The following is a 27,512-nucleotide window of genomic DNA, read 5'->3' as shown; positions in this document are numbered from 1 at the left end:
GACTATGGAACTAGCCCTTCCACAAGATTGTCTCAGGGTGCTGAAAAGGATCTGGAAGTTAATTGTATGGGATAAAAAAGGGGTGTGAGCAAGTTGCCCAGAAAGCTCTGTTTAATCACAGACACTGTGGCTGGAACTCTAATCACAGGAAAAGCTTCATAAGCAGCAGCTTTTTCAACTCTGAGAAAGACTAAACTTCCCTTCTCTCTGCTATTGAAAGCTGCCCCCATATCCCTAGTTATTTATAAACCATGTTGCTGTAGGAAACCCTATAAATATCCAAAGCGATAAGCGTGCCCTTACTCTTCCTGCAGTGGCCAACTAAGAAAAAACGGAAATCACCCTTGGCCTGCTGAAACCTCTTCAGCTACATCCCCTGTCCCCACGCCATCAAGCAAACAGCAGCTTTGCCAGGTCTGGACTTGACCTCTCATTGTCACAGTCAGCTCTTCAGCCAGACCTGAATCTCTGTATCTGATGAGATGACAACTGGGTATCTGACCACCACACACAGTCAATAAACCCTACAGGAGATACAAGATATTTGATAGACAATGCATAATATAGAAGATGATATTCTTCTAAATGCAAAGATTCTTGCTAGGAACAACCCAAATAGGTTCAAAACTGTCCTTTACCATGATAACAAACTTATATAAAAACTAACTTGGTCTTGCACAGGAGTATTTTTTGCCTGTTTCTTCCAGAATATACTTTGCAATGCTTTCAGTTTACTCTCTTCTGGGTTCACGTGTGTTTGATCTCTTCTTGCTGCTGAAATTTATTTTAAAAGCTACCTCAGATCTACCGGTGAATGAGAAATCTCCTGTCCCAGCAGAAAGCTAACCGCATACCTCTCTGAATGCTCATTGTCATGCTGCAGCTGTCCTGGGAATCATCTTCTCAAGGAGGAAAATGAGGGCAACTTGCTTGGTTTTACTCAGCACCAGGGAGGCCACACCTGGAGTACTGTGTCTAGTTTCACGGCCCTCAGTTCAAGAGGGATATGGAGAAACTGGAGAGGGTCCAGCAGTGGTCAGTCAAGATGGTTGGGAGCCTGGAGCCCCAAAAAGAGGTTGTGGGAGATGGGCTTATTTAATCCGGTAAAGAGGCCAAGGGAGGATGTAATAGGAGCCTAAAATTATTTGTAAGGAACTTACAAACACAATAAAGCCAAATTCTTCATGGTCATGGCAGATGATAGTGTAAAAAGTGGCAGCAGCCAAAGGCTGTGGCTTGGGACATTCAGAGTGGACATTAAGGAAACTACACAGGATAGTGCTTGTGGGGTTGTCGTCTTGGAGGTATTCAAGACTTGGCTAGACAGAGATCTGGCTGACTAGATCTAGTTTTTGGGATAGTCCCACTTTGAGTGGGAGGTTGGATTAGAAATCTTCACAGGTCCCCTTCAACCAGCATTTCTATGATTTCATGTTACTTTCTATCTCCTCTCCTTATACAAGAACATGAAGAAGCAAAAGGCATTTATGCAACTCTGACAGATAGGGATTACCTAAACCACGCAGCCCTTGTGTTGCTCTGGTGGACTCTGAACAGATAATGATCTCCAAAAGAACCACATTCACTGTAGGCTGAGGGACTCAGCAGGTGTAGCAGCGGCTGGTATCACTTATAACATTTATAACCGAAAACTATATAGAAATCAAGCCTGAAACCAGAGAAAAAATGATGTTATATTAACTTATCTAAAGCTGAGTTAATCCTTTCTAGATCTGATTTGGTTTAGTCTTCACTCTGACTCCTTCTGTTACTGATGAGGCCTCTTCTGTAAGAGCATTTCAACCCCTTTTGAATTAAAGGAGTAACTCAAAGAATTAAGCTCAAGCATTTCAGAACTGGTTAAACAAAACGGTGAAACTATTTTTTTAGATTTGGTTATAATTTTATTTTGAAATGCACAAAAGGGTTAAGACATACACATCCCAGAATAAAAATTGTGTCTGACAGCTATAATGTCACTTTATAGAGGGAACATTTTTGCTCTCACTAAAATACCACGGATGTAGCCAATTGAACAAAAATGGTACTGTCTAAACAAACTCAACGGACAATGGCTAGTTCCTAGCTTCAGAGGTTCAGCAGACCAACTGTGCTCCAGACAATGCTGAGTTTGTTTAAAGTGTAATACATTTAGTTGTGCATGCTTATATATGAGTTATTGTAAAGTTGCTTCAGGCTAAGTTCATTCCTGCTGCAACACCACTGAAATGAGTGTACTTACAGTGGAGATTAATTTGGCCCATTATGTACTAAACTTGCAGATCTTTCTTTAAAAAAGAACTATTCTTTCTGCAATTGATCTTGTTCACTGTAGCCATTTAAACACAAAGAAAGTCTTATCTGTGTTACACCAGTGTAGTGGAGTTATACTGGATTTAGGTTGTTGCAACTGAGAGAATTCTTTCAGCTGAAAATAAAGACAGCTGCCCAAATTACATGCAGATCATTGCACTTCTCTATACACCGAAAAACTTGTAATGCACATTTCAGTGTCATGCATGACTTGCTATAGCAGCTGTAGGGAAAAAGAATTCAGAGCAATACACAAAACTTTGTTAGAAAGTTAGGTCGTGGCTTTAGCCGTAACAGATTTCAACATCTAAGCAAATACATTTAAGCTTTTCCATTAAGCACAGATGGCAAGCAGTCCATACGCTCTCCATTTTACAGGGCAGCAATGGGATTATTTTCCCATCCGGATCATCTACAGAGATGGCACTTCAGCATTCTGGATATGAAAGCTTTGCTTTCAAGGATGAAGGAATGATTCAAAATAACCACTAGGTGTCTAAAACACATCCATGGAATTTAGGTGCCTAAAGGGAAGAGCTCAGAAATCACCTCATCATCATCTCTCTTTTGTTTCGTTTGATGCTGCATGAGGCACAGCTACTCTTCACGTGTTGCAAGGTAATTCTAAAATAATAGAAAAAAGAACTGAATTCCAGAATGACACATTACTTCCAAAATTATCATCTGGATGTTTTTCTAATGCAAAATGTTTTAGAGGAAATTTCTTAGGCTTGTTTTCATGAAGAATATGTGAATCTGTATTACATTCTGATTTGAAATCTCAGGATACCTTGGGAAATTGAAATTCTGAATGGTAGCTGACCTTAGCTGCAGCTATAATTTTGCAGCGATGAGCTCTGACTTCACAGACCAGGCCAACAGAAGCAGGGACAGTCCTCTTCCTGAAAGCATTTTTCTAAGGCCTATACTCTTTCTGTAAAAGAACGAACTTTTCAAAAATAACAGGTGGCAGAACAAAGCCAGGTGAGGGAAACTGACTGTCAGCAACAAGCTTACAGGTCATTCCATTCCCCACTAACAATTTGCTCCCTGTTGAGGACAGTGGTGAAAATTCAACTATTAGTGATCTTTTTACGTCCAAAGCTTTCGTTTTAAAGGCAAAAAAGAATAAAGGAAAATAAATAATGGCCATTTACTGGGTTCAGCTCTAGTATCTAGTTCTTTAGTCCTAAAATATTAAGAGTTTGCCTCCAGTTGCCTTCTCACAACCGGTTTTGTCTCGAGCTCACCTTTCACTTCATCCAGAAACTTCGGCTCCAAATGAAAGAAAACTCACTGAGTTGTGTGAAGCATGCAAAGGCTTTTCCAAGTGCAAAATGCACTTGTTCAAGCGAACTACTATTTCTACAGGAATAGACATATTGGTAAATTATTTTTTACAGGATTGGAAAGATTTGCTTGTTATTTTAGGTGTCCTATAAACACATGAATGACAAACAGGGACTATTTGTGACCCTACCTGATAAAAACTGTGTGATGAGTGGGCAGCAATCTTGCTTGTTATTTTTCAGCCCTAGAGGATCAAAACTCTATGAAATGTATAGTGTTGTTGGGACCAATGAGATTTTTTTCCTCTGAAAGAATGCTGGGTACACACTACAGCCAGAAGCTATGATTGCAGCATGCTGCAGAAGGCTGCGGACCTCCAGACATTTGGGTTTCCATAATGGAGAAGTGACACAAAAAGAAGGACAATGCAAGGATTGCTGAGGCGTATTTTATGGTTTTATCTTACATGGGAAGACAAAAATTTCTTCCTAGCCTTAAGTAAATTCTTAATTAAGCCACACAGGTGGAATGAATCAGGAGCAGCCTATGCTGCCAAGCTGCTCTGAAGGACTGACTTTGGTTGCTGGGAGGAAAATGGCATGGAGGCGGCCAACAGACAGGCACTTGCAACTCTACAGCCACAGACAGGCCAAAAAAAGGGTCTGTTCGTGTAAACAAAGACCAGAGCTTTTAAAAATACATTAAAATTTACACTCATCATTCTCATGCAGGCCACAGCAAAAGGCTGGTGCAGACTGCATCCTTCTCCGTGCTACAAAATCCCAAACCACTGCAGTCGCTAGTACAGCCACATTCACAGGCAAATGTAAATGCAGGCATTATTTTGAAGACTCATGGCCAGGAATTTTGCTCTCAAAGCATTGGGCTTTACTGCTTTAATTGAGTAGAGAGTTTAAAAGGCTCCAGGACACTGAAAAGCCAGACAGTCAGCCATGTGTTTTTCTGGTGCCCTAGCCAGGCTGGCTTTGCTGCAGGTTTTTCTCAGTTCTGTCCAGGTCATGCCAACAGTGACTGTCTTCTCAAGAAAATAGTTGGTGTGGTTTACAAAAAAATTAGTGTTTTGTTTGAACAAGCCATGTGTCAGCACTTCTATTACATGTGACTAGAGGTTCACAATCATAAATAAATTAGGACAAATCACATTCAGCATTGCAAAAGCTATTCATGAGAAAACTTCAGCCATGCTTAAGTGTGTTTAATATAAACAAGTTTAACTGACGCTGTCAGTCTTGACTGCTCATTCTGTTGTCTTATTTTGTTGTTTTTACTGTATACAAATTTCAGTCACAGGACTGTTTAGAGACATATACCAGGCCCTAAAGGATGTAGTGGCACTCTGAAAGACAGAAGCAATTTTATGACTTAAAGAAAAATTTTAATCCCTCTTACAGAGCAGAGACAGAAAGGAGGGGATGCTACATGGGGGTCTGAAAGCTACCTCTGTTTTAGAGACCTGGTACAATTCAGCATTAAACACCTCAACAGAGAACTGGAAAGGAATGTAACCACTCTTAGCTCAATGAGTCTGTCCTTCCTCATCTTCCACTGCTCATAATGAAGGAGGTACTTTCCCCTCAGAGTATCCATAATCCAAACACGAATGACTTTGCTTAGCCAAACCATCCTCAGCTGCTTACTTCTGCATTTTGTGCAGAATTTACACAGCAAACCCCACTGCAAAAGCTATGCAAAGCAAACAATAGGTTCCTTGGTGGGGCTGGATAGTTCAACCATAATTATCCCTTAGTCTCTGCTCAGAAGACCACAACATTCCTTAAAACCAAAATCTTTAGAAAGTTTAATCTTTTCAAACTGGGAAGTAAGATATATGATAGCTGATAACTGTTTGCTCTTCCTTTTCAGTGTTCATTTAATTGAGTATAGAAATACAACCTATAGTCTCATGTGGAAAGTAAGGTTTTATTTCATTTTACTCCATCTATTCACTGACTTTGGTGGATCTTGTGCAAACACAGGAAAAATGTGTCCCACAGAAAAATGTATTGTCTCTGTGAGAGTTTGAACTTGTTAAGCCCTTTGTATTTTCAAAAATATTCTCTAGATAGTACAGGAGCTCTTTAAAAAGCCATGTCTCATACTAAGAAATGCAAAGGTCTGGACATTTTATCATGCTTTCATGGGACAAAAAAATAATGAGGATAAAGAACTGCAGGCATTGATTTGATTGACTGATTTTTTTTCTCAGGAGACAAACTCTAAAATGGCAGAGAACTAGCTGACAAAAGGCAGCCACCACACATAGGCTAGAGCTGGCTGTGTTAGTGACACAGACAAACGCAGTGAGCCCGGGGCAGCTCTTTGTGACATTGGTGTTAGTCTGCTCACCCCCATTCTCTGCGGCACCAGGCACCTTAACCACATCTGTAGCCATTGTCATTAATTGCTGAGGGTCACCCTTAAAAACAAGGTATGGTGAAAGCCCACACATTGAAGATCCTCCTCTAGATACCAAACCCAATTATGATAAACCCTGTACTACTGCTAGTGACACAAAGATAGACAGACCACCTACCGCGAGAAAAAGAAAAGGAGGTAACTACCCATGAAGGACAACATTTTGATGCTATGTACTACTAATTTCTTTCCAAAAATGAAAAAAACATACAATGAAGAACAGGTGGTGCAATCCAGCTGTGCTACTAATGCAGTAACAGTACTTACAGTTACCTGTAATTCTGGCATAATATCACGTACCTGTAAATGCTAAAATGTGTATTTCCTCAAACACCCTGTCTTCCTGGACTACGACATTCCAAGAATAACACATTCTTCCTAGGCCATCTTTATGAGAAGGCTCTCTCTTCAGTTTGGTGATTTTGGATAAACATCTGTTTATTCTATTGTCAGCTGAAAATAGACACAAAGACAGTTAGACCTGATGCACATCCAGTTGCCAAAAATGATCAAAATGTCAGCCCTACTAAGACCTGACTATCTGACATATGTTTCTTCGGGAGACAATGTATATTGCTTTCATTCCTATTCCTGCTACAGAGTGGGAAAGCACTGATGAGGTTAGTTAAATCCCATTCTGAGTGCAGTCACACTGAAAATGCTTGCTAAAGCACATCTGATTGCTCCTGTGCCAATGCCCTGGGGACAGGGGTGTGGGGGATGTTCCTCATTTGGCTTTCAGCCCAAGGGTACCTAGGAGATTTACTGGAGGAGATTAGAGACCTCCCCTCCCAGTACACCTCTTCCCGTTAGCATCAGGATCTTCACTGTGCCCTGACACAGCTGTGGATGAGTGGGGCACACCGTTTACCTTTCCTCCACAAGCTCACATAGAGCTGCCTTGCTCAGTGTGGCAGCAAAAAGTATCCACACCATCACACAGGCCCTCAGAGATCAAGAGTGGCAACATTCATATTTCATACTCCAACAAGAAAGTCTTCAGGAGACAGTGGATCTAAGGTGACAGCAGCATGGCTGCGTCCCAAGGGAGGGAGAGCCCAGCACAGAGCTGCATCTGCTCTCAGTTCCTTTGGCACCACTCCAACTCCCTGTTCTTCAAGTGACAAAATTGTGGAACTCTGTGATGAAACATGCATCTAAATAGAAAGCATGCAACATATTCTGACCACATGTGTTTGAGGTAAAAAGTGCTCTTGGTCAGAGGCGAGTTATCTTTAGCAATACAGCTGGTATTGCCCACATAACTTTATTCACTTTCTTCCTCATCTTGTTATTGCTAAACATTATCTTAGTATTATCTATATTATACTCCTGTCAGCTTGCTTGACTCTTGCCCAGTCTTCAAAGACAGTGAATAATCTGGTTTGTCGTATGGATACATCATGTAAGCAGAAACAGCATTGCCTAAGCACAGGAGGCACCAAAAAAATCCACTCAACTGTACTAACACAAGAGCGAGGAAACACTCAGTACCACAGGATAGAAAATATCCTGCCCTGCCAGGTCCATATAAGTATTGCATATTAAATAAAGTTTTACAAAACCTTCATACTTATTCTAAACACTTCTGCAAGAGTCACTTAGTCTTGCCCACATTGCTGCTTTTCACACATTAAACTTCTTGGGAACCTGGGCTTGGGCTCTTCATGGGACTATACAATACTGACACTAACTTGCCTTTAGTACATCATACATTTAGTACAAAACTGAGTTACACTTCTGTGTGCTAAACTGTGAACTTTGCCTGTAAGTGGCAAATCAGCAAATTTCAAATGCAGTGTGTACTCTGCATTAACCCTAGTATGGACACATTTTCCCTGCACTAAAATCCTTTGTGCATTAACAGGTAACAGTCTCCTTAGACATATCAGCTACATGGATAAATCAGAGTTAGTGAGTCAGCATGGGAGGAAAGGTGGGAGTCACTATTACCACCACATGACACAACATGAGATGAACAGTGCCTCGTGTCAAAACACGGCCAACTGTGAAACCTGTATTCAGCAGAAGGCAGAGGTGGACCTCACAGATTTCAAGGGGATCACCATTTCCCCTCTTGCACCTGCTAGAGTGCGTCTTGATCACAGGTGTCTTCTGGAGTGTGAAATTCCTTTGAAGCCACTGGAAGGTCTGCATGGAGATGGGTTTCAACATCCAGTTTTCCCACAGATGCAATTCAGTGAGCACTTCATACGCAGAAGGGAAGCAGCAGTGTAAGAGAGAGCTAACTGACTTTGCTTAACTCATCTGTCACACTGGTATTTTAGAATACCATCTACGCAATCACGAAAATTTAATCTAAAAGAGACAATGCTGTGGTACAAAAAGTTTATTTAGTCACAATTTTGTAAACATATGAGGTAAATTAACGTTTACATCAACTTGTTTCTTACAGAATTTAATACACAAGGCACTTCTTTGCAGACAGCACTTTTAACTGTTCGCTGTTTTTATTGTTACTACAAGTTTCTGACGGCCCAGAAAACTTGTTGAGTTGTCAGATTCTGTCATGTAAAAGACAAACATCTGGTAAGCAACAAGAAAGCTCTGAGTAAGCTTTCTTATGCTTTACAACCCTTTAACTGTGAGAAACAGTGTCAATGGGAATAGGAATCTGTTCTCCACCTTAAAATATGTTCACACATCTTGCATAACTCTTCAAGGACTGAAACTTCTGGAATTTGATAGGCATCTTACAACAAACTTAAAATGCAAATCTATAATTTCTTTTTCACATCAGTGTTTTTTGCTTATGCAAATAGTCCTACTGCCTTTAACAGTCCTATTTGCAAGAGTAAAAATAACTTGCATGAAATTGTATTTGCAGGCTCAGAACCGTATTTTTGGCTATAAAGCAAAACATGTATCTTTTGCAAAATCTTTTACAGTGTAACAGTGCGGTGTTTCTCCACAAGTATTTTGTTTGGAATTTTAAAGCAGGCTGTAAATTTAGCTCTTAAAGGACATATGTCACAGCTAGTTTTTTGTCATTGAACCTCTAAATACACAAGAAGGCATATCAATAATAATGAACTTTAGTTTATTTGGTAATAATTGAGATCATGATGAAAAGTATCTTTTCCATAGTGTGCTCCCTATATATCCAGCTCCCGTATTTTAAATATACAGAGAAAACTGATACTACAGATCAGTCATCAGGTTAAATTGTCTTTAATGGTACTGCCTTATGTCTGAAGAGTTCCTGTGTTATAGTAAGACATTTCTCTCTTAGTTTAACATATTGGCAGAGTCATTCTTTTACTTCTTGTAAAATTGTAAACTTAGAAAACAGTTTATTTCATCCAAATGTGCAATCTGAAATCAAAAACTGAATGTAAACTTCAGAAAATCAAAATTACAAGAGCACACTTTTCACAAGAAAAATCAAAGTAAAACATTTGGAATTAAAAGAAAAAAACCCAGCCTGTTCAAATCCACAGTGTTAGTGCCTGTATTAAACAAAAAGACCTGGGGGCTCAACGCTCTGCTTCCGCAGACTGTTGTCACCCACATGAACTCAGTGGAATACAACAGTTTGTAGCAGCTGAGGAGATGGTCCCAATGACTAACCAAAAAGGGACCTAAGTACTGATCTGATTTTTAAAGCTTGCCTTAATTATTTTACTGATCCTACACTTACATATTCATACCAGAAAATAATCTCAAGAGCTGCAAAATGTCAGACATTTAATTAGCTCTAAATGCCTTGATGAACGACAAATACACTGAGCCAAAGCAACCCCTGGTACCACTTTACACACAACTAGCTTCCGAATTACACCAGAAAAGAACATAGTTCATCTGCTTTTTCAGTGCATGCTACCTGTTTTCAAGAAGCTATGATTTTTCAATGCCAAAATGGTCCAACAAATTCAAGGAGCACTTTTTTATCTATGAAAAAAAAAATAGATTGATTTTCATAGACAAAATATTTCACTTTATTAAAGGGAAGGTTCTAGCAAGCTGTCTTCATTTAATTCAAATACAAAGGGAAGAAATATGGGGGTTTAAATTGTCTGTACTTAATTTTCTTTTGTATTAACTGACAGCTGCACACATTAACAAAACCCACTGATAGAAAACAGATCAACTGTCTCCATGGCCAAGAAACTACTTTTAGTGTGTATTTGCAAAATTTTTATGAAAAAAGTACTAATGAAATCAGTGATTTGGAAAATATGCTTCATATAACCATTGTGGTCAGAATGGACCTATGGAAGTCATCTAGCCAAGCCCCTTCGCTCCAAGCAGGGTTAACTAGTACCAGTCAGTTGACTTATTGCAAAAAGAGTAGCACATCATACACCTGGTAACTTGTTAAAATAGTATCTTTTTTCAGTTTTTTCCTTTTCCATAGCTTACATCAGCATTTTCTTAACTCCAAGAGAGAGAACAATTTTCCCACAGTCAGTCTACTCAAAGAGCAAAAATTAGTGTTTGGGTATTTTTCTTTCAGTTTGCTCAATATTAGGCATGATGCTGTTCTGACTTTGCTTTTGCAATAACTTACCTACTGGTTTCATGTTAGCTGTCTGTATAAGATCTTTCAGGATTGTGGTTTGAACAGCCATATGACCAGGCTAAATCAACATATCATCTGCTACCAGTTCCCTCTTCGGAATTAATTGATGTGAAAGAGGAAATGACTTGGAAATTAGCAGATTATTTTTGCCAGCAGATCTGTTCTGCAAGTTAGTTGGTGTTTGTATGTATTTTCTAGAAATATGCTTTATTTATAGCATGTTGAATTCAGTGATCATTCATGAGTAAAGACTGAAGTACTCAAAATCGGCCACACCAATAAGATTTTTTTTCAACACGTCTGATTCTAGATGCGATGCAGCAACTAAAAGCAGTTGTAAGCACTAAGGGGGGGTTCTGCCAGAAAAGTTACCTGGGCTTAAATGAAGAAACAACTACCAGACTCCAAATGTAATTGCAGGTAACCAAGAAGCTTGATGCTGTATAATTAGTTACATGATGAAAAAACTTAAGCTGATCTTAAAAGCACAACCTGTGAAGTTGTAGCTTTGCTTTCTCAGACCAGTACTGCTTGGATGTGGAGGCTGCTCTGTCAGATTTCTCTTAGGAGTTGCAACAGAGTTACATTTCTCTCCTTGCGCTTGACCTAACAGGAAAAATGATCTTTTACAGCTTTCCAGTAGTTACTCTGCCTGAAAATACCATATATCCACAAAAGCACCCGAACTCTCTGCAGGTCTAACCTCACACATTAACTTGAAAAGGGCAGACTAGATATCACTCGATCCTAAGTTAAACCTATCTCTGTTATTATTTTTTATATACAATATGGATGCAATCCTGCAGGACACACTCTGTGAGGTCTGTACTAAAGTAAGGACTGCAGGAGCCCCGTCAAACAAGTCAGTTTTGCTCTCAGGCACTGATATAAAAAAAGTGCATATTCCAGGTGGTCTGGTTTATATAAATACACTCCAGAGAGACTTTGACTTCATTCTTCAGAAGCACAAAAGGAAGGAAAATCTAGCCCATGAATTCTGATGTACTAAAATACAGAGATGCATATTGCATTATTTCAGCAATATAATTACTTGGCATTTAGTAAAACTTACAAAACTGCTACTATAGATGCTAGTAAATCTAAAATTTTTGAGTGTTAAACTCTGCCTTTGTTTACATCTAGGCAACTTGATCAACTTTAGTCTAAGTTCAGCATAGTTGCGCGGATACAATATAAAGCAGGAGTTAGCTTTTAGCTTTCTTGCAGAAAGGTTTTTATGGCTTATAACAGAAAATTCACAAGAGCATGCCTGAAGCCGAACACCTAAAATTAAATATCTTTATTGTACTATTGTACATTGACTTTTAATGCAGTGTCTGCCCCCAAGATCAGTGGCAGAAGAAAGACTTCCCCTCACCTGGTTCACAACAAGCAGGTCAAGGAAGTCATAAGATAGCATGCCCAAGGGTTGCAGAACAGTGCTTCTGATCACGAGAAACTCTTTGTGTCTACTCAGAAAGCAGTAAAAATAAATCTTTGTTCTTGAGCGGTGGGAATATATTTTAACTGTTGAATAAAATAAACACATTCAGGAAAACATTTAACAGCAGAAATAACTGGCAATTGTAACTACTTGCTACAGGGTGACCCTGTTTTGCCTGAGTAAGGACTGCACTGCCAGGTCAAATACTTTGAAGATGCAAAGGGCTATCCCAGTGTGTTTGACTGCTTTTCTTCAATTACATTACTTTTGCTCTATAGCAGCAATAGGACTGACTCCGAGCTTCACTTCTTTTGGCTTTTGCTTAGAACAGAAGTTGGGCCTAATCCTGCATTCCTTTTGTACTCCAACTCTCCCAAGCCTTATCAGGCATTCAAAATTCTGACTAATGTCTGTGAGAGTACTTGTTACAAAGGAATAAAGGACAGAGCCAGTTGTAAGGAAAGAACCAATTGTAAGGAAAGCTGCACCTTAGAAAAAAAATACCCAGTAGTTTCCTCCACCCATTTTTAAGAGAAACAGAATTTTCAAAAGCAGGATTTTAATATCTAAGGCCCCAAATCTACATTCCTTCTGGCTCCCAAAATTCCATGTAAATGTTAGTTTTGCTTGAATAAGGCCTGCAAGATCCATCCCCAAATCTTGCTCCTTGTTAAATTGAATGGAAATCCTGCAAGTGACTTCAGCAGGATCAGAACAGACCCTTCAGCCACTAGCATGTTGCCCAGATATTTTAGCCACTTTTTCTGCAATACAATATTGTCTAAATCTGTTTTCACTGACCTGTAAGACACTACAGATTGTTGTTAAAGGAAAGGGTAGAACACAACAGGAAATGATGTTGCTTTGGGAATTTTACCATTAGTACGTTTCTTTCCCCTTGCATTTTCTTGTAAGATCAAAGATCAAACTAAAATCATTAAGTACACAGTCAAGTAACTTTAAACCTACAGATCAAAATTATTCTCAAAATCTTCAAATACTTAAAAATATGCACTCAAGTTTACTTCTAAAAAGCATTTTTCCAACAAACTTAAGCTGATACCTAATAGTCTAAAATGCAGAGCTCTACTTTATCCCATTATTTGTCCACGGGCAACGTATGGGGCCACAATGTACTGAAGTCATAATCCTTGCTTTCTGAAGAGAAATTGTTCTGTGTAATAATTTCTGAGGTGTGGTTTAAATTCCTGTCCTCCTCTAAGCAATTTCAGAAGTCATCTAAAATTATAATCAAACATGCTCAAACATATTTGTGGGCTTAAAAACATGGTGTGATCATGGTTGGCAAACACGGGATAGAAGGTCAAACTGAACACTTCCTAACAGGTCAAGAGTAAAAAAAAAAAAAAAAAAAAAAAAGATGAACCTCAAAGATCTATTACAGGGGTTACCTAAACTTTGCCTGGCCGAGGACCACACTGGTGATTTGCCATGAGCACAAAGGCTTAATTAAGTCATGTTATATGGAAAAGACTGAGTCACCTTCAATATGGCAAGTTGGTCCGTAGAGATGACAGGTGCCAACAGGCAACATGCCACTTTGATGTTTGCCATAGGGCTGCATAAGATTTCAGAGGAGGAAAGTCAGTCATCGCATCCACTCATGTAGAGTTTATGTGAAAAAGGGTGGAAGTGAAGGCAAGGGCAAGAGGGAGATGACAACCAGGCACATGGCCACTAGGGGTATTAACATTTTTCTCAGATGAAAGTCAGTCTCAGGGCACATGACCAGCTATCATCACCACCTGTTATCTGTGCAGGCTTCCACTATGGCTGCCCTTGGAACATCTGCTATGGACATGAAGGAAAGTGGGACTGGTCCCCTGGCCCACGGGCTGTGCTTCGGCCACCCCTGACCTATTAGAAAATGTTGATATTTTTCCCCACTACAACTCACAGAGTGCAAAAACAGCAAGCGTCAAAGTTTGAAGCCCAGACCTTCCCACCCATGCCAGGCCTGGCCTCCCTGGGCAGTTCCCCTGCCCACTCTGCCTTCCATCACCTGCTCCTCTGAGCAGAGGTGACCACACTACACGGCCAGGTCATCTGACCTGGCTCTGCAGCTGCTCGACTTACTGGCCCTGCTCAAGCGCCGTGTGTCTACAAGCAGCGGTGGCTCATGCATCTCCACAGTGGTGCAGGCAGCTGAGACAGGCCGTTCCTCTGACAGCTCCACCTCACCCTCCACATCCCACTTGTTGCCACTTGCCCCGCTCAGGCTGGTGCTGCTGCCGCTGTTGGCGGCAGTAGTGGGTGGCCCAGCTGGGGGAGGAAGCAGCTGCTCCTGTGGCTCTTCCTGCTCGGGAAGGTGATGCCGGACACTGCTGGGGGTAGAGGAGCCTGTCGAGCTGGAGGGCACCTTCCCCTGCTGCTCAGCTGCCATGTTGATCCAGTTCTGCTCAGCTGCTAGGGCATTGCTGTTGCTGTTGAAGTAGTTGATAACAGCTGGTGTGGGCGTGGGGATGGGGGTCGGGATGGTGATGGGAGTGGAGATGGGTGTGGGAGTCACAGCATGGTGCCTCTCCTCAGGAACTGGTGGAGCAACAGGGTAGCTGGCCATGGAGGCCATGTTGGAGGGAGGCCGTGGTCTTGGAGCAGCCGTAGCATAGTATGGTGCCATGGTCACCGGGGCCAGCAGCGGTGTGACAGCACGGGTGTCAGGCAAAACAGGGGGGGGCATGGCTGTTGTTACCACCACGGGTGGTGCTGGTGGTGGCAAGGTAACAGGTTTGGACTCCCCTGTTACCATAACCGGTGTCATTGTTGCAACAGGCATCTCAAGGCTGTACCGGCTTGTCATGCCCTGTTTAAGCTTCTTCCAGCCCAAGTGATATATCTCAAGCATGTTTAGCAACAGGGAGACAGAGGCCACCACCAGCATGAATATGATGAATATGGTCTTCTCAGTGGGCCTTGAGATGAAGCAGTCCACAGTGTGTGGGCAAGGTGAGCGGCTGCACTGGTAGACTGGCTTTAGCTCAAAGCCATATAGGAAGTACTGGCCCACAATGAAGCCCACCTCAAACAGTGTCTTGAAAATGATGTTGAAGACATAGGTACGGAGCAGAGCACCCCCCATACGGATTCTGCCACGTTCATCACGGATCGGGAGCTTCTCCTTCCCTCTTTTGCCAAGAGGATCCTTGACATTATTGCTGCCACCTCCACCACCACTGCCAGATGCTGCTGCTCCCGAGTAGTTGCTGTCTTTGATGCTTCCCTTCTTTTTCAGCTCTTCTTTCTCTTTCCTCTTCTCCTCCATGCGTACAATGTGCAGCACATGGCCCAGGTAGATGAGGGTTGGAGTGGAGACAAAAATGATCTGCAGCACCCAGAAGCGGATGTGAGAAATGGGGAAGGCTTTGTCATAGCAAACATTTTCACAACCAGGTTGCTGAGTGTTGCATGTAAAGTCCGACTGCTCATCTCCCCAGACCTCCTCAGCAGCAGCCCCCAGCACCAGTATCCTGAAGATAAACAGTACTGTCAGCCAAACCTTGCCAATAACCGTGGAGTGCTCCTGCGCATTCTCTAACAGTCTCCCCAGAAAGCTCCAGTCACCCATTGTTTCAGATTTCTAACCTACAATAAGAACATTAGAGCAATTAGAGCAATGTTAAAAAAAAAAAAAAATCTTGTCAATACAAAATGCCAGGGCAGAACAGGTTGATCCTCAACAAATAAAATTTCCTAAGTGCACTTCCATTTGCAGAATATTGCACACTTATGTTAAGAACTACGTAACCCTGTGACCATACAGCCATGGGTTTTGGTGAGCACAGAAATGGGATGTTCAGTGCTTTCACCTAGCCGATACAGGTTTAAGTGTCTATACACAACAGGCAAGAAAGATTCATAACTAGAATTTCTACAAGATTTAAGTATTTTAAAAACATGATTTTGCTTCTTCCTCCACCTGAAATGCTTCTAACTGTTCTTGCTTATTTTTAGAAAAGAACAGATGGAAATTGGTTCAATTAAATAGAATATTCCTACTATTTATGTGACTGCACTTGTACCAGTGTGATACAAAGTTTGCCTAACTCTAATAATTTGTTACCGGGACTTATCTACTCCAGCATTCTGGAAGTTAGTAATGTCCCAGGTCTCTGCTATTTTCATAGCAGAAAATATTCACTGAAAAATAATTACTCAAAACCTATGGAATTTACAGTTTAATTTTGGAATGTCTACACCACCACCAAGCATGTTCTCAAAGCCTAGTCACGTTTCAGTTCATTTCTAAAAGGAGAGAATTATCAAAGTAACTTCAAATATTGGGAAGAATGAGAAATTCTGAGAGGAATGGTGGAAAGGTTTCTGTGCCATTTCCCCTACTGTCCTGCCACTTGGTGTTACTGAACCACATGTCCTGCAACACTATTAAAAAAAACAACACCAACACCACCACAACAAAACCACAAAAACTCAAGGACACTTCAGCAAGCATGGGCAGAAATTTTCTTGAGAAATAAGATTATATCCTATGACTTTACTTCTTGACAAACAATATATATTCCCCGTAGTTTCCACCGATTAATGCATGATGGACTTCCCATGTCCAATTCTAGGCAGTGACACAACTTCTGATTTGGAAAGGCTTAAAGTACAAGTTTTTTTTAAGATCAGATTCCTCACAAGCTGCCTTCAATTGAGAAACAAGCTATTATATCTGCTGTTATCACTTCTGTTATCCTTGGCCTGTTCCTAACTGGTATATATGTAAGAATATTGGAATATGTGTAAGAAGTACATTTCATTCTCCTAATGGACCCACTTACATATTTTATATGCCAACCTTCAACTGAATACAAAATACAAAACTCTATTTTCAGCTGACTTCAACACCTTCAGAAATACTTATAATGCAAACGTAACAATTTGCATGCAAAAAACGCTATCAGAAAAAATCCTCTTGTTTAAAAATATCGCAATATTTTATAAATACAACTGAATTACTTCACTCTTTTTGTTTTCATACTTCTTGTCCAAATACCCGTGTATCTTACAATTCCCAAGATGAAGAGACATTCGTTGTTACAGGCAGGAATTTACCACTGAGAAAATATATTCTTCTGTATTATAACTACTGTGATTTCCAACAATGATGTCACCATTTTTCCAGAGGATGCATTTCCAAAGTCTGCACTGAAACACTTTCAGGCTTTTAGTTAAGGTAATTAAAGAAATTAAAGTTATTTAAGCTACTTTAAAAAGAATTTGATTTTACTATGAGGCAATGAAATATCTGTAACTGCAGAACAGTATACTTTCACACAAAAAGCAATACCACAACCATTAGTATTTTGCATTTTTGTAAGTCCTGGAATACTAGTTCACTTTTTATCCCCACAAAGTTAATTCAACAAAAACTCTCCCCCCCAAAAAATAAAATAGATCTTTGATACTCTACAAAAACACATTCCCTTGAATATAATCGAATTATTTTCCCAGCATGGAACATTTAACTGCAAGTGACAGTACGAACAATGAAACACTGATTATTAATGTCCCTGGTCCTAAAACAATTTTAAATATTTTTTTTAAATATGTTAAGATATTTTATTTCCTAATCTTGAGAGGTATTAATTTTTAAGGTAATAATGAATTAATTTTGTATCTTTTTAACTCAAAACCATTTGAAGATATACTCAGTTTAGTTCCACCTTTGGACAGAACTAAACTGTCATTTGTGAATGTTCAGATTTTGAGTAGGAAAATGCAGGAACAGCAAAATGAATAATGCGATACTTGATGGACTAAAGAAGTTTAGCATAACTCTAACTTCAGTATTTCATTTCTCTGCTATCCTTTGAATTGTTCTGTGCCTCTCGGCTCAGTTCTCTCTGCCCTCGCTCTTTTGTTTTCTATGCAGATCAAGCAAAATAGGTGGCTCAGATAATAAGCAGTCTGTTACACTTTGTTCCTTTGTTACTAATACTTGTAATAGAACATCTATCAATCGGCAAAAGTTTGCATTAAATCTGCTTTAATTTATTAATTATGGTCTATTTTCAGCATGGCTGCTAAAACCCTTGTGTCCAATGGCACAGAGACCACACACTGTTCTTTATAAAGACAGGTATTACCTTCTATGGTTCCAAAAAATGAAGTTGATCTGCCCCCATGAAAAATTATAACCCCTACGCTGTAAGGTGAAGAGGTAGCATTTTTTTCCCTCCCTATAGGTACACTGTAGTGATTCTCTTATTGAGATCAAGAAGCGATGCTGACTACAATGAAAAGCAGGATTCCTTGTGCTTTTCTGAAGAACTATCTAGTAATTAATGAAAGAAGAAAAATAGTGATTTCTAAAAAGGAAAGATGACAAATAATACCATCTAAGTTATTCTCAATCATTCTCTATTCACTAATACTACTGAAGATGTTTTTTTCTTTTGACTACAGGTCAACAATGCCCAGGCTAAGATAATTTAGGACACCAAAGATGTGACAAGATACATTTCTCAAAGGATACACTTCAAAAAGCTATTCAAATGCTTGCATTAATTAAAATATTTTTGCATATCAGCATGTGCAAATTCATCCTGTACGCAAAGAAAAAGTGTTTAAGCAGTAAGCAGGTGCTTCACAGCATCTTAACTGCACAAAGGTGAAAACCTCAGTGTTCATCTTGATATGAATAGTGGCAATCATTGCCTTTACTACAAATTTGTATTACCTATAGTACACATATAGTACCTATATACGGGAAGGACATAATTTCCAAGGGCAATGCAGAGATACGTAGCTCCGCTGGCTGGAGTGTTCTCAGAAATCCATGTCCTCATACCTTTCTTCAAAGTCAATACATTCTTCAGTGAGTAATTCTTAAAGCCAAAGCACCTCATCCAAAAATCAAATCCACAATTTTAAAGCAGTGCCTTGATACAAATAATCATTATATGACATAAAACAAACCAGGAGGCTCACAGAGCTCACAGAATATTTGAGTTGCCACCACTAGGTTCAACAATAAAATTTCTAAATCTAAATTTAAACAGACACAGCTCAATATTTTAGGCGAGAAGAATTGCAAGCTTACTTTTGTAGTATTACATAAACTTCAGCTGTACAGTAGTACTTTCAGTGCTGCTGAAATAGAGAGCTAGGCAACTGTTAAGACCTAATCTTACATATGGATTGCAAAGAGAAACATTTTTTTCTTTCTGTGCTTGGAAAAATTGCAGATTGAGAAATTAAACATCTTTATCTGTATTTCTTTATATTCATGTGGAAATACCCGCCAGGGAATGACAGAGATTCTGTCTCAGAAACCAGTCTAATTCAACAGTATGAAAAACAAGGACTGCATGAACGTTGGGATCATTTTATAAGAACTGGGAGTCACATATAATTTGTGTCACTTAGAAAATTATTCCTCTGAGACAAATACTGAAAAATGGGCAGTTCACAAAAACTGGCACAGCATTCTGTTTAAGAATCAGTGTTGTGCTATTAATTACTATGTTTAGCACATGCACAAATATACTTTGTGGATGGTGTGTGTGTGTATGTTTGCGCGTGTGTGACAAAGAGAACAAGCAAGAAGGAGAATAAATTTTAAAAGCTGTGATGTCATGTATATCCCTCTACAGGAAAAAAAAAACAATTACCATGTGGCATCTCTAAATTTGCTAATTATTATTTCTATTTCTGATGATGTCACCAAAGAGGTTCATCAGTATGTACCAAGTGTTTGAAATACAATATTTTAATTATTCATAATTTTACTCATACACAGAATAAGAGAACCATTTAGGTCAGAAAAGACGTTCATACGTTTATGTATTTATACACATATGCACACATATACACACATAAATAACTACACAGCTATATTACAGTACCAGATTATGACATCTGGTGTATTTATGATTTTATTATGCTGGTATATGTAAAAAATTTCCCTTAGCAATTATTTAGAAATGTAACAGATGTACTTGACTGAATACTATATCTTAAATTCAGTCCATATTTTATTTCATTTCTCATGACAGCCTAAAATCTTGGGATTTAGGTTTTTATCTTCAAAATTATCTAGATTTTTTTAAACCAGTATGAGAAAATAATGCTGTCAAAAGAGAAAACAACTTACAATATTTCCTTTGGTTTTGCACTAAACAATCAGGCATCTCCATTACTACCAGGTTTTTAACTCTGCTAATTTAAATACAATAAAAGTAGTCATGCTGCACAAAGTCCGTAGCATGACCATGTCATTCCAAAGTGGCAGATATGCAATAAGCTACTATAATTTCCAATGAAACCTAATGGTATTTGTTCACATACATATATGAGACACAGTGATGGGTGTTTTATAATTCACAATGGAGGTTTGAAAATTCACTTTATAAATGTTTAAATGAGGACTTGAAAACACCCTTCTTCTTGCTCAGCGTCATACTTTCAGACACATCTATTATCACTTTCATTGTATTTTAAACACTTGTTAAAAATTAATTCCTTAGTTGATCTTATTATTACCTTAAACTTACTTTAGTGCTATGGAGCCGTCTCCTTAAATCCCAGGCAAAACTTCTCTTGACTTCTTCTTGACTTCACTTGGGCTGAGTGAAAGTTTGGCCTGAGTAAAGGAAAAGTGCAAGGAGCACAGGGCTGAGCCCAGGAGAAGAGCTACACCCCACCTGTTAAACTCCTCTGTTCCCTGGTGTAATAAAGCCTTGCTCTGATTAGCTACTCACAGGAGAAAAACAGGAACAAAAAGTAACCCCTTTTCTCCCCCAGAATACTCAAATGCCACCTTAGACCTCTACATTGGAATTAAAAGACAGTGACTTACCAATGAAACTCTGAAAGGTGTGAAGGGTGTGGAGCTACCAGGGGACTATGGAATAGCTGTCGAACATGAGGGCAACGGTCCCCGCATCCCGAGTGAGTGAAGCATGAATGAGACAGATCTGTCAGGTGCCCACATACGATCAGCCACACAGATCTAAAAACTGCACAGTAAGGAGTGTCCCGCCCCCTGCCCCAGATACACAAAGGAAAGAGGAGCCTTTCTGGCATTCAGAGACTCAAGACCCTTTTTCACTGCAGAGCAGCACGTACCCCAACTGACAAGTATCAGTCTGAGGGACTTCAGGCAAGTTACAGCAATTGCAAGGGAGATGGTGCTATACACCCTGTTCAAACTTCTTAAAGTACATTTTTGTCTTATGGAAACCAATTAAATCGTTTTCTAGTTTAGTTCTAAAATGTTCCAGTAGGATTTTCCCTTCTCCCTTCAAATTTCCCCTTAAAAAGAAACTAGTAGCTCTGGCTACTCAGTTCAATTCCTTCCTTATATCTACGCCAGTGCCCTTAAAGACCTAACATACTTTCAGGATTCCTAGTAACATTTTAGGCTTATGTGATTTCTTCAGTGAGTCAGCGACAAACACAATACTTTTCTGATATTTTTTGCTGACAGGGAAAAAACCCAAATGAAACAACTTTTCTTGCTTATAACATTGGCAAACTTTTGCTTAATCAAGCCGTAAATATCTTCCAAAGAATATTTAAATACTTTGCATCCCTTGTGAGTCCTAAGTGAGTAACTGGGATGTTTTTGGTAACACTCAGACCAAAGATGTGATCAGAGTGAGGTACAAGCCTAGTCAAAGCAAGGAGGCCACCCCCACATTTTCCCCACCATCAGGACAAAGCATAAGGGCCCAGTAACTCAGAGCTCAGCTCAATAAACCCCCGAAACCACCTTGGGTTACACTAGTGAACTCCATCATTCTGTGTGGCACCACTTACAAGCCATTCTGCCTCTGCTTTATATTTAGGATTTCACTTTACTCCAAGCTTTTTTACTCCTAGTAAATTGGCTTGAAACGCACATCAATGTTCAAACGTTAGTGGCAACCCTTAAGGAAGAAGTTATATGCCTTCACACATGCACACTTCGTGGGCAACAGCCACAACAATCGCAGATAGACATGATATTTGGCGCTTCCCCCTCCGCTGCATTTTCTGAGGTGTTTTGTGAGGTTTGGACACTTTCCCCTGCCACACCAGGCTCACTTTATGAGTCCCACCCGCAAGCACATCCTGCCTGCAGATGGTTCCTTCGGTGTTGCAGGAACAGCGGACACACACCGGGGTCCCTCAGGGAGGCATTTAAAGCAGTTAAGGCCCTTTCTACTGTTCCTCCTCAGCAGGGCACAAGCAGAGCTCGGCCTCGCCCTGCCCCTCCCTGGCGCCCAGCCCAGGGCCGAGGGGCACGGCCAGCGGGCAGAGGCCCCAGGCAGCCTCCCGCCCCCGGTGCGGCTCTAGGGCTGCCCGCGGCCACGTCCCCCGGCGGCGTCCCCTCCCCGGGCTGCGCCCCCGCGCCCTGCAGCCGTCTGCCGGGCGGCGCAGCCCGGGCTCGCTCTACTTACGCTTGGCGGGAGCAAGGCTATTTTAAGCAGCAAAAGCTTAACTCGTTCAGAAGAGTCCAGACAGAGTTGGCGCATAGCTTATGTAGTTGGGGGGGGGGAGCCCCCAAACTTTGCTCGGGCTATGGAAAAAAGCGGCGGAGGGGGGTGCGGGGGCGGGGCGGGACGCGGCGGGAGGCCGGTGCCCAGCGCCCTACCTGCTGCCTCTGCTGGCAACGCGCCCCGCGGGCGGCCGGCCGCCCACAACCCGCCCGTGGCACGGCACCGCTGCGGCCTCCCCTGCAGGCATCGGGCACCCGTCCCTCCCTCTCTCCCCTCCCCTCCCCCTGCCCGCCTCCCACAGCAGCGCCTCCGGCCGCACGAGGCTGCGGGCCGGTAGCTGCGTCTCCTCGCTCGGGAAGCTCCGACAAGAGCAGCCGGCCCGCCTGCCCGGCTCTTCGCGGCTTTTAAAACGTGGCCACTGCGCAGGCAGTCCCTCCTCTCTCGCGGGCCTGGGTGGGATTTCCTGAGAAATACACAGTTTCTTCCTCCGAGAAGATAAAAGCGTAAGAAACCCCTCCCTGCCGGGGCTTCCCGCAGGCGGCGCGGCGGGAGCCTCCCGCTCCCCCTCGGGAACCGGCGGCCGCGGAGGCGCCGCGTGGCGGGTGCACGGCTGCGGGCGGCGGCGCTGGGCCTCGCGCCCGGCACGGCGCTGCCGCGAGGACAACGCGCGCCCGGCGCGGAGGCGGCCCGCCCGCTCACACGCGCTCTCTCACGCGGCCGAGCGGCGCCCCCAAGTGGCCGCTGCGGCGCCCCTCTCGCGCGCCTGCTGTTGGCGGGCTTCTCCTCACGGCTCGCCAGAGCCGCCTGGCTTCGGCCGAGTTCACTACGGCTTCCTCAGTCCCCCTGGGTCTGAAAGGGGAGCATCCCACCTGGATCCATCACCTGTTAGACAGATCTTAAAGAAAAAAAATGTATAAAACCCCCAAGCAACTAAAAGTTCTTCGCCGAAAGAAGTTGGTTGGTTGTTTTTTTTCCTGAGGGCCTGTGTGCAGAACCCCACAGTGTTGGAAGAAGGGTTTGCCGGAGTCAAGAAGTCGCTCAATATGAGTTATGCATCTTGCTCAACTTTATTAGTTTCTAACACTACTTATATAGAACCGATACACATGCATATTCGTAAAGCAGAAATATAATTGGTTAGTAGCCTCTAAACACACGCGGTTCTCACACCCCTAATTATCATGACTAAAATAAGCATTCTACCCATGTAGCTAATTGTGTTGCTGTGCTTCAGCCTTGTAGTTTGTTACTCCCTGTATTCCCATACCGGTCCCTGTCTTTCTTGGCCCTGCACCTGCTGTCCCAGCAGCTGTAGCTTGTTACAGCCACGGCCTGTTGGCACAACATAATTACTTGGTCTCAGGATTCAAGGATAGCTCAAGGCTACCTTTCTTGTTAACTTCAGCACAGCAACTTCAGTACAATTCTGATTACAGACCTATTCTAATACCAGGCCTGGATTGTACAGATCTTCAGAGATTCTAAGGCCACGCTTCTGCAGCCATTCTTCTACACCACAGGGCTGCTGCCCCCCACACAGGACCGGGGTGCCTCACAGGCAGCAGCTACAGCCCTTGGGCCAAGACAGATCCGCTGGTTTTAAGAATGAAGGCAGCACAGCACCAGCTCCTTGCAGTATTTCAAGAAACTTGAGAAATTTTGTAGATGACAAGCCTGGGTCTTTGAAATTTGGGAGCCTATACCCGGGACAGAGCCTATGTTAGGGAAAGAAGGCATTCTAGATAATTTTTTTGAAAAGTGTTTTTCCCCACAGACTCTCCTCTGTCAAGCTGTTTTGCACAGACCATTTGAAAAACACCATCAGTTGCAACTATTTTCAAAATGATGATTTAAAGGTGGTTCTTGATATATTCAGCATCAGTACTCGAAAATATTAGTCACCTATGTTTTGGGTAGGTTCTTGTGTATTCTTCAGTGTTACCCTGAAAAAGGAAAACCTTAGAATGACTTGATCTACCATGATGACTTGATGATTATTCAGCAATAATGTACGAGTTTCTGTTGATAGCTACTCTAGTCAGACAGCTGACAGTTTAACCACACCAGTTCATTTCCAAGGCTCTCTGTTGCTCTATTTAGTAAAAATACCATCCAAGAAAAATTTTGAGACACTTTCAGGAGCTGTGTGTACCAGAGGACAGGTGACAGACTGAAACATACCATCCCCATGCTCTTGTATCCTTGCAACCTTTGGTTGCTCCCTATAAATCTTTCAGCTGAAAACAGTAGGAAGGAAGATCTTTGTTGACCTAAGCACTAGTGGTAGCACAAGGACAAATTACTTTATTTGGAGATGGGTGATACATCTGAAACATGGTGCTGCCATGACTAAGTGTAGTAATATCGCAGTGTGGATCCTGAAGCAGTGGGGCATGAGGTGGGGTGTTAAGGTACAGGAGGGAATCCCAGCAGACCCAGTAACTCCTGACATTGTAAGTTCTTTCATATGGTGAAGCCCCTTGACTCATCAGTCAGCTGAAGGGAAGGAGGTTTGATTTTTGGGAGAGGTAGACAGAGACCTCTCACTTTCAGCCATCTGTCCAAAAGGTTTAATAGCATGAAGCACTGGATGTTTCCATGATGGCTTTTTCAGTCTCTGGAAGGTATTTCCCACAACTTGTACAAACTGCCCTTGACCCCTTTTTGTAAGAAAAAAATAACTTAGAAGAGCACTGAGGCTCTAGAGCAGCCTTTCAGTACTGCCACAGAAGGTTTTTAGGACAGAATTCAAGACATTTCGAACAGGGATAATCCGAGGCAGTGCCTGCCGACCAGGAGACTATACCCATCAGTTTTCCAAGAATTCCCTTCTGGGTTCTTACAAGAAAAGCTCTGGGCTGTTGACAGGACGCTCTGGGACAATTGTAGAAAATGAGACAGGCAAGGAAGCAAAATCCCTGGGGGAAACTTGAAGGGAGCAGCTTTAAAAATAAAGAACCGATTATGTACCAGTACAAGTTCAAGCATGAAAGCATGTTGAGGAGGTAGGAGGTATGAAGGGCTATTTGTTAGTTGCATGCTAGAACAAGGGGATCTGAAGCCAAATAAGGGGGGAAACAGAAAATGTAGGACTTGTCTCCCTGAGGAATTTATTCAGAGGGAAAATATGCTCAGATTTAAGCAATGGTGTTAAAAGGTGTCTCTTCATATGGACTTTCTGGCAGAGGGATTCCCATGAAAGAGCCATCCCTGCTAGCTTGCTTACTGTCACTCATCTTTAAAGGTGCACAGCACTGCCAGGGGCCAGATGCCACTTTAGTGTGCTCCAAATCCCTAGGTCCTTACTGTGTTTAAAGGATTCCCTCCATTAACAATAGATAGCAACATAAAGCTTCAGGTGACATTTAAAATTTTACATTAAAATTTATATTTACATTATTTTCAGCCTTCCTTTAATTTTCTTCTTTAGTATTACTTTTTTTTCTTCCATCCAAGCCTCCACAGGTGACAACTCCTGTTCCATGCGTAAACACACCTTTAGCAGTATACGATTTGGCCAGTGCAGAAACAAAGTAAATTCAAGAAGTGTGTAGACAGAACAGTCAGGCAGGTATTTTTAGGATCAGAAGAATCAGGTTTGCATGGCAAGGTACAAAGAAAGAAGATCAAAAATAGACACCAAACTTCATGAAATGATAAAAAGATCTCGTAAGTTAAGAAGATGTATCTTGGTATTAGTCTGAACCTGAGCTGCTGCTCAAGAAAAATGGACCTTTTTCAGATCAGTATTAAACCAATTACCCCACTATTTCTAATTTAAGCATCTATTTTAAAGTGCAGAAGAGCATCTCTCTTACCATAACTCTGCATCCAAACAGTTTAGTGGAAGGACCCCTAAACTGTGGCATGTGTTGTTAGTTGTAAACAAGCCACACTAAAGTGATACATGGCTTGGCAGTGCTGATAGCAGTTCTGTCCATGCAGTCAGCCTGAAAAAAAAGCTACAAATGCCTTCAGTTCAGCGTGTTGTGGCACTGCGTTGTATGTCAATAAAAAAATTTGTGCTTGACATGCCGCTGCACTACAGAAGATGGCACTAAAGATATTTACATGATGAGAAAGGGTACTGCTACCTCAGGAAACATTGTTCAAAGCAAGGAGGATTAAAATCTTTTCTCTAGTTGTTTGCTACATGGATAAATTGAAAGACTTTAGAACTAATTAACTAACAAATAAAATGGTAATAAAAAGACTGAAGTAGTAGTTTAATCTCATATAGTAATTATTATTATTATTATTGTACCAATTAGGGATTAGTGTTCTGTTAGACACTGCTGAGAAGCACATCAGAGAACACAGCATATTAACAAATAAGAACAAGTGACCGGAAGAATTATTCTTATTTCTAGTTTGTAGGAAGAGTTATTGTTACTTCTAGTTTGTAGGAATAGAGGCATGGGAAGACTTAATGACTCACCCTAGGTTACACAGTTCTGAGAATGGCACTGAGACCCTAGGCGGCTGTTTTACCCACCAAAGCAGGCTTCCTCTCAAAAGACCTTTGGAAAGTGTGGGAAGTCTCCTAATACAACAAACAAAACCAGACTGTTCTGGCATATGTAGCAGTGAGATTCTTTCAGGTCATCTTCATGGAAGCAAAAGCTCCATATGACACGTAGCAGAGGAAGAACTATAACTGTACAAGCCAGGCATCTCTTAGGAAGAAGAATCAAAAAAGAGAGACAGGACATGTGAAATCCTAAGAGAAATGATGCCTTTTATCATTCTATCATGGTGTGATGCTTTTTTCCCCACAACAATGGCAGAAATATGAAGGAATAAAAATATTGATACTTGAAATAAATTCATGCCTGGCAGAAAGCCAAGCTTAAAACATATCAAAATGCAGAGTTCAAATAGTTCTCTGCTGAGTTAGTGAGTTAAATCAACTTATACGAAGGTTGAGGGGAGATTGCGTCCGAGCAAGAGAGAAGATGGCCAGTAGGTGAGAAGCAGGGCCATAGAAAGGAGTAGAAGCAGTGAAGGGTACAGCAGCAAAAGAAGGAAAAGGCAGCAG

At 41.4% G+C, this 27,512-nt stretch overlaps 1 protein-coding gene across 5 annotated transcripts; it reads right to left on the bottom strand.

Annotated features, from left to right (window-relative positions):
- Positions 1-8,374: 8,374 nt before the first annotated feature.
- On the bottom strand, positions 8,375-22,712 carry GJA3 (gap junction protein alpha 3). 5 transcript variants are annotated; one of them, XM_040584090.1, is made up of 3 exons: positions 22,630-22,712; positions 20,546-20,634; positions 8,375-15,629 (listed from the first exon to the last, which is right to left on the bottom strand). In XM_040584090.1, exon 3 carries the CDS (start codon positions 15,610-15,612, stop codon positions 14,077-14,079), a length of 1,536 nt encoding a protein of 511 aa, XP_040440024.1. In that variant the 5' UTR covers positions 15,613-15,629; positions 20,546-20,634; positions 22,630-22,712; the 3' UTR covers positions 8,375-14,076. The 5 variants fall into 5 exon arrangements, with proteins under 5 accessions (XP_040440024.1, XP_040440022.1, XP_040440023.1 ...); XM_040584088.1 differs by lacking the exon at positions 22,630-22,712 and adding an exon at positions 22,436-22,588; XM_040584089.1 differs by lacking the exon at positions 22,630-22,712 and adding an exon at positions 20,851-22,325.
- Positions 22,713-27,512: the final 4,800 nt, after the last annotated feature.

Source organism: Falco naumanni, chromosome 2 (assembly GCF_017639655.2).
Source record: "Falco naumanni isolate bFalNau1 chromosome 2, bFalNau1.pat, whole genome shotgun sequence".
NCBI classification, from domain to species: Eukaryota; Metazoa; Chordata; class Aves; order Falconiformes; family Falconidae; genus Falco; species Falco naumanni.
Note: the sequence above shows the minus strand (reverse complement) of the source record. Positions and strands in the feature narration are given on the sequence as shown.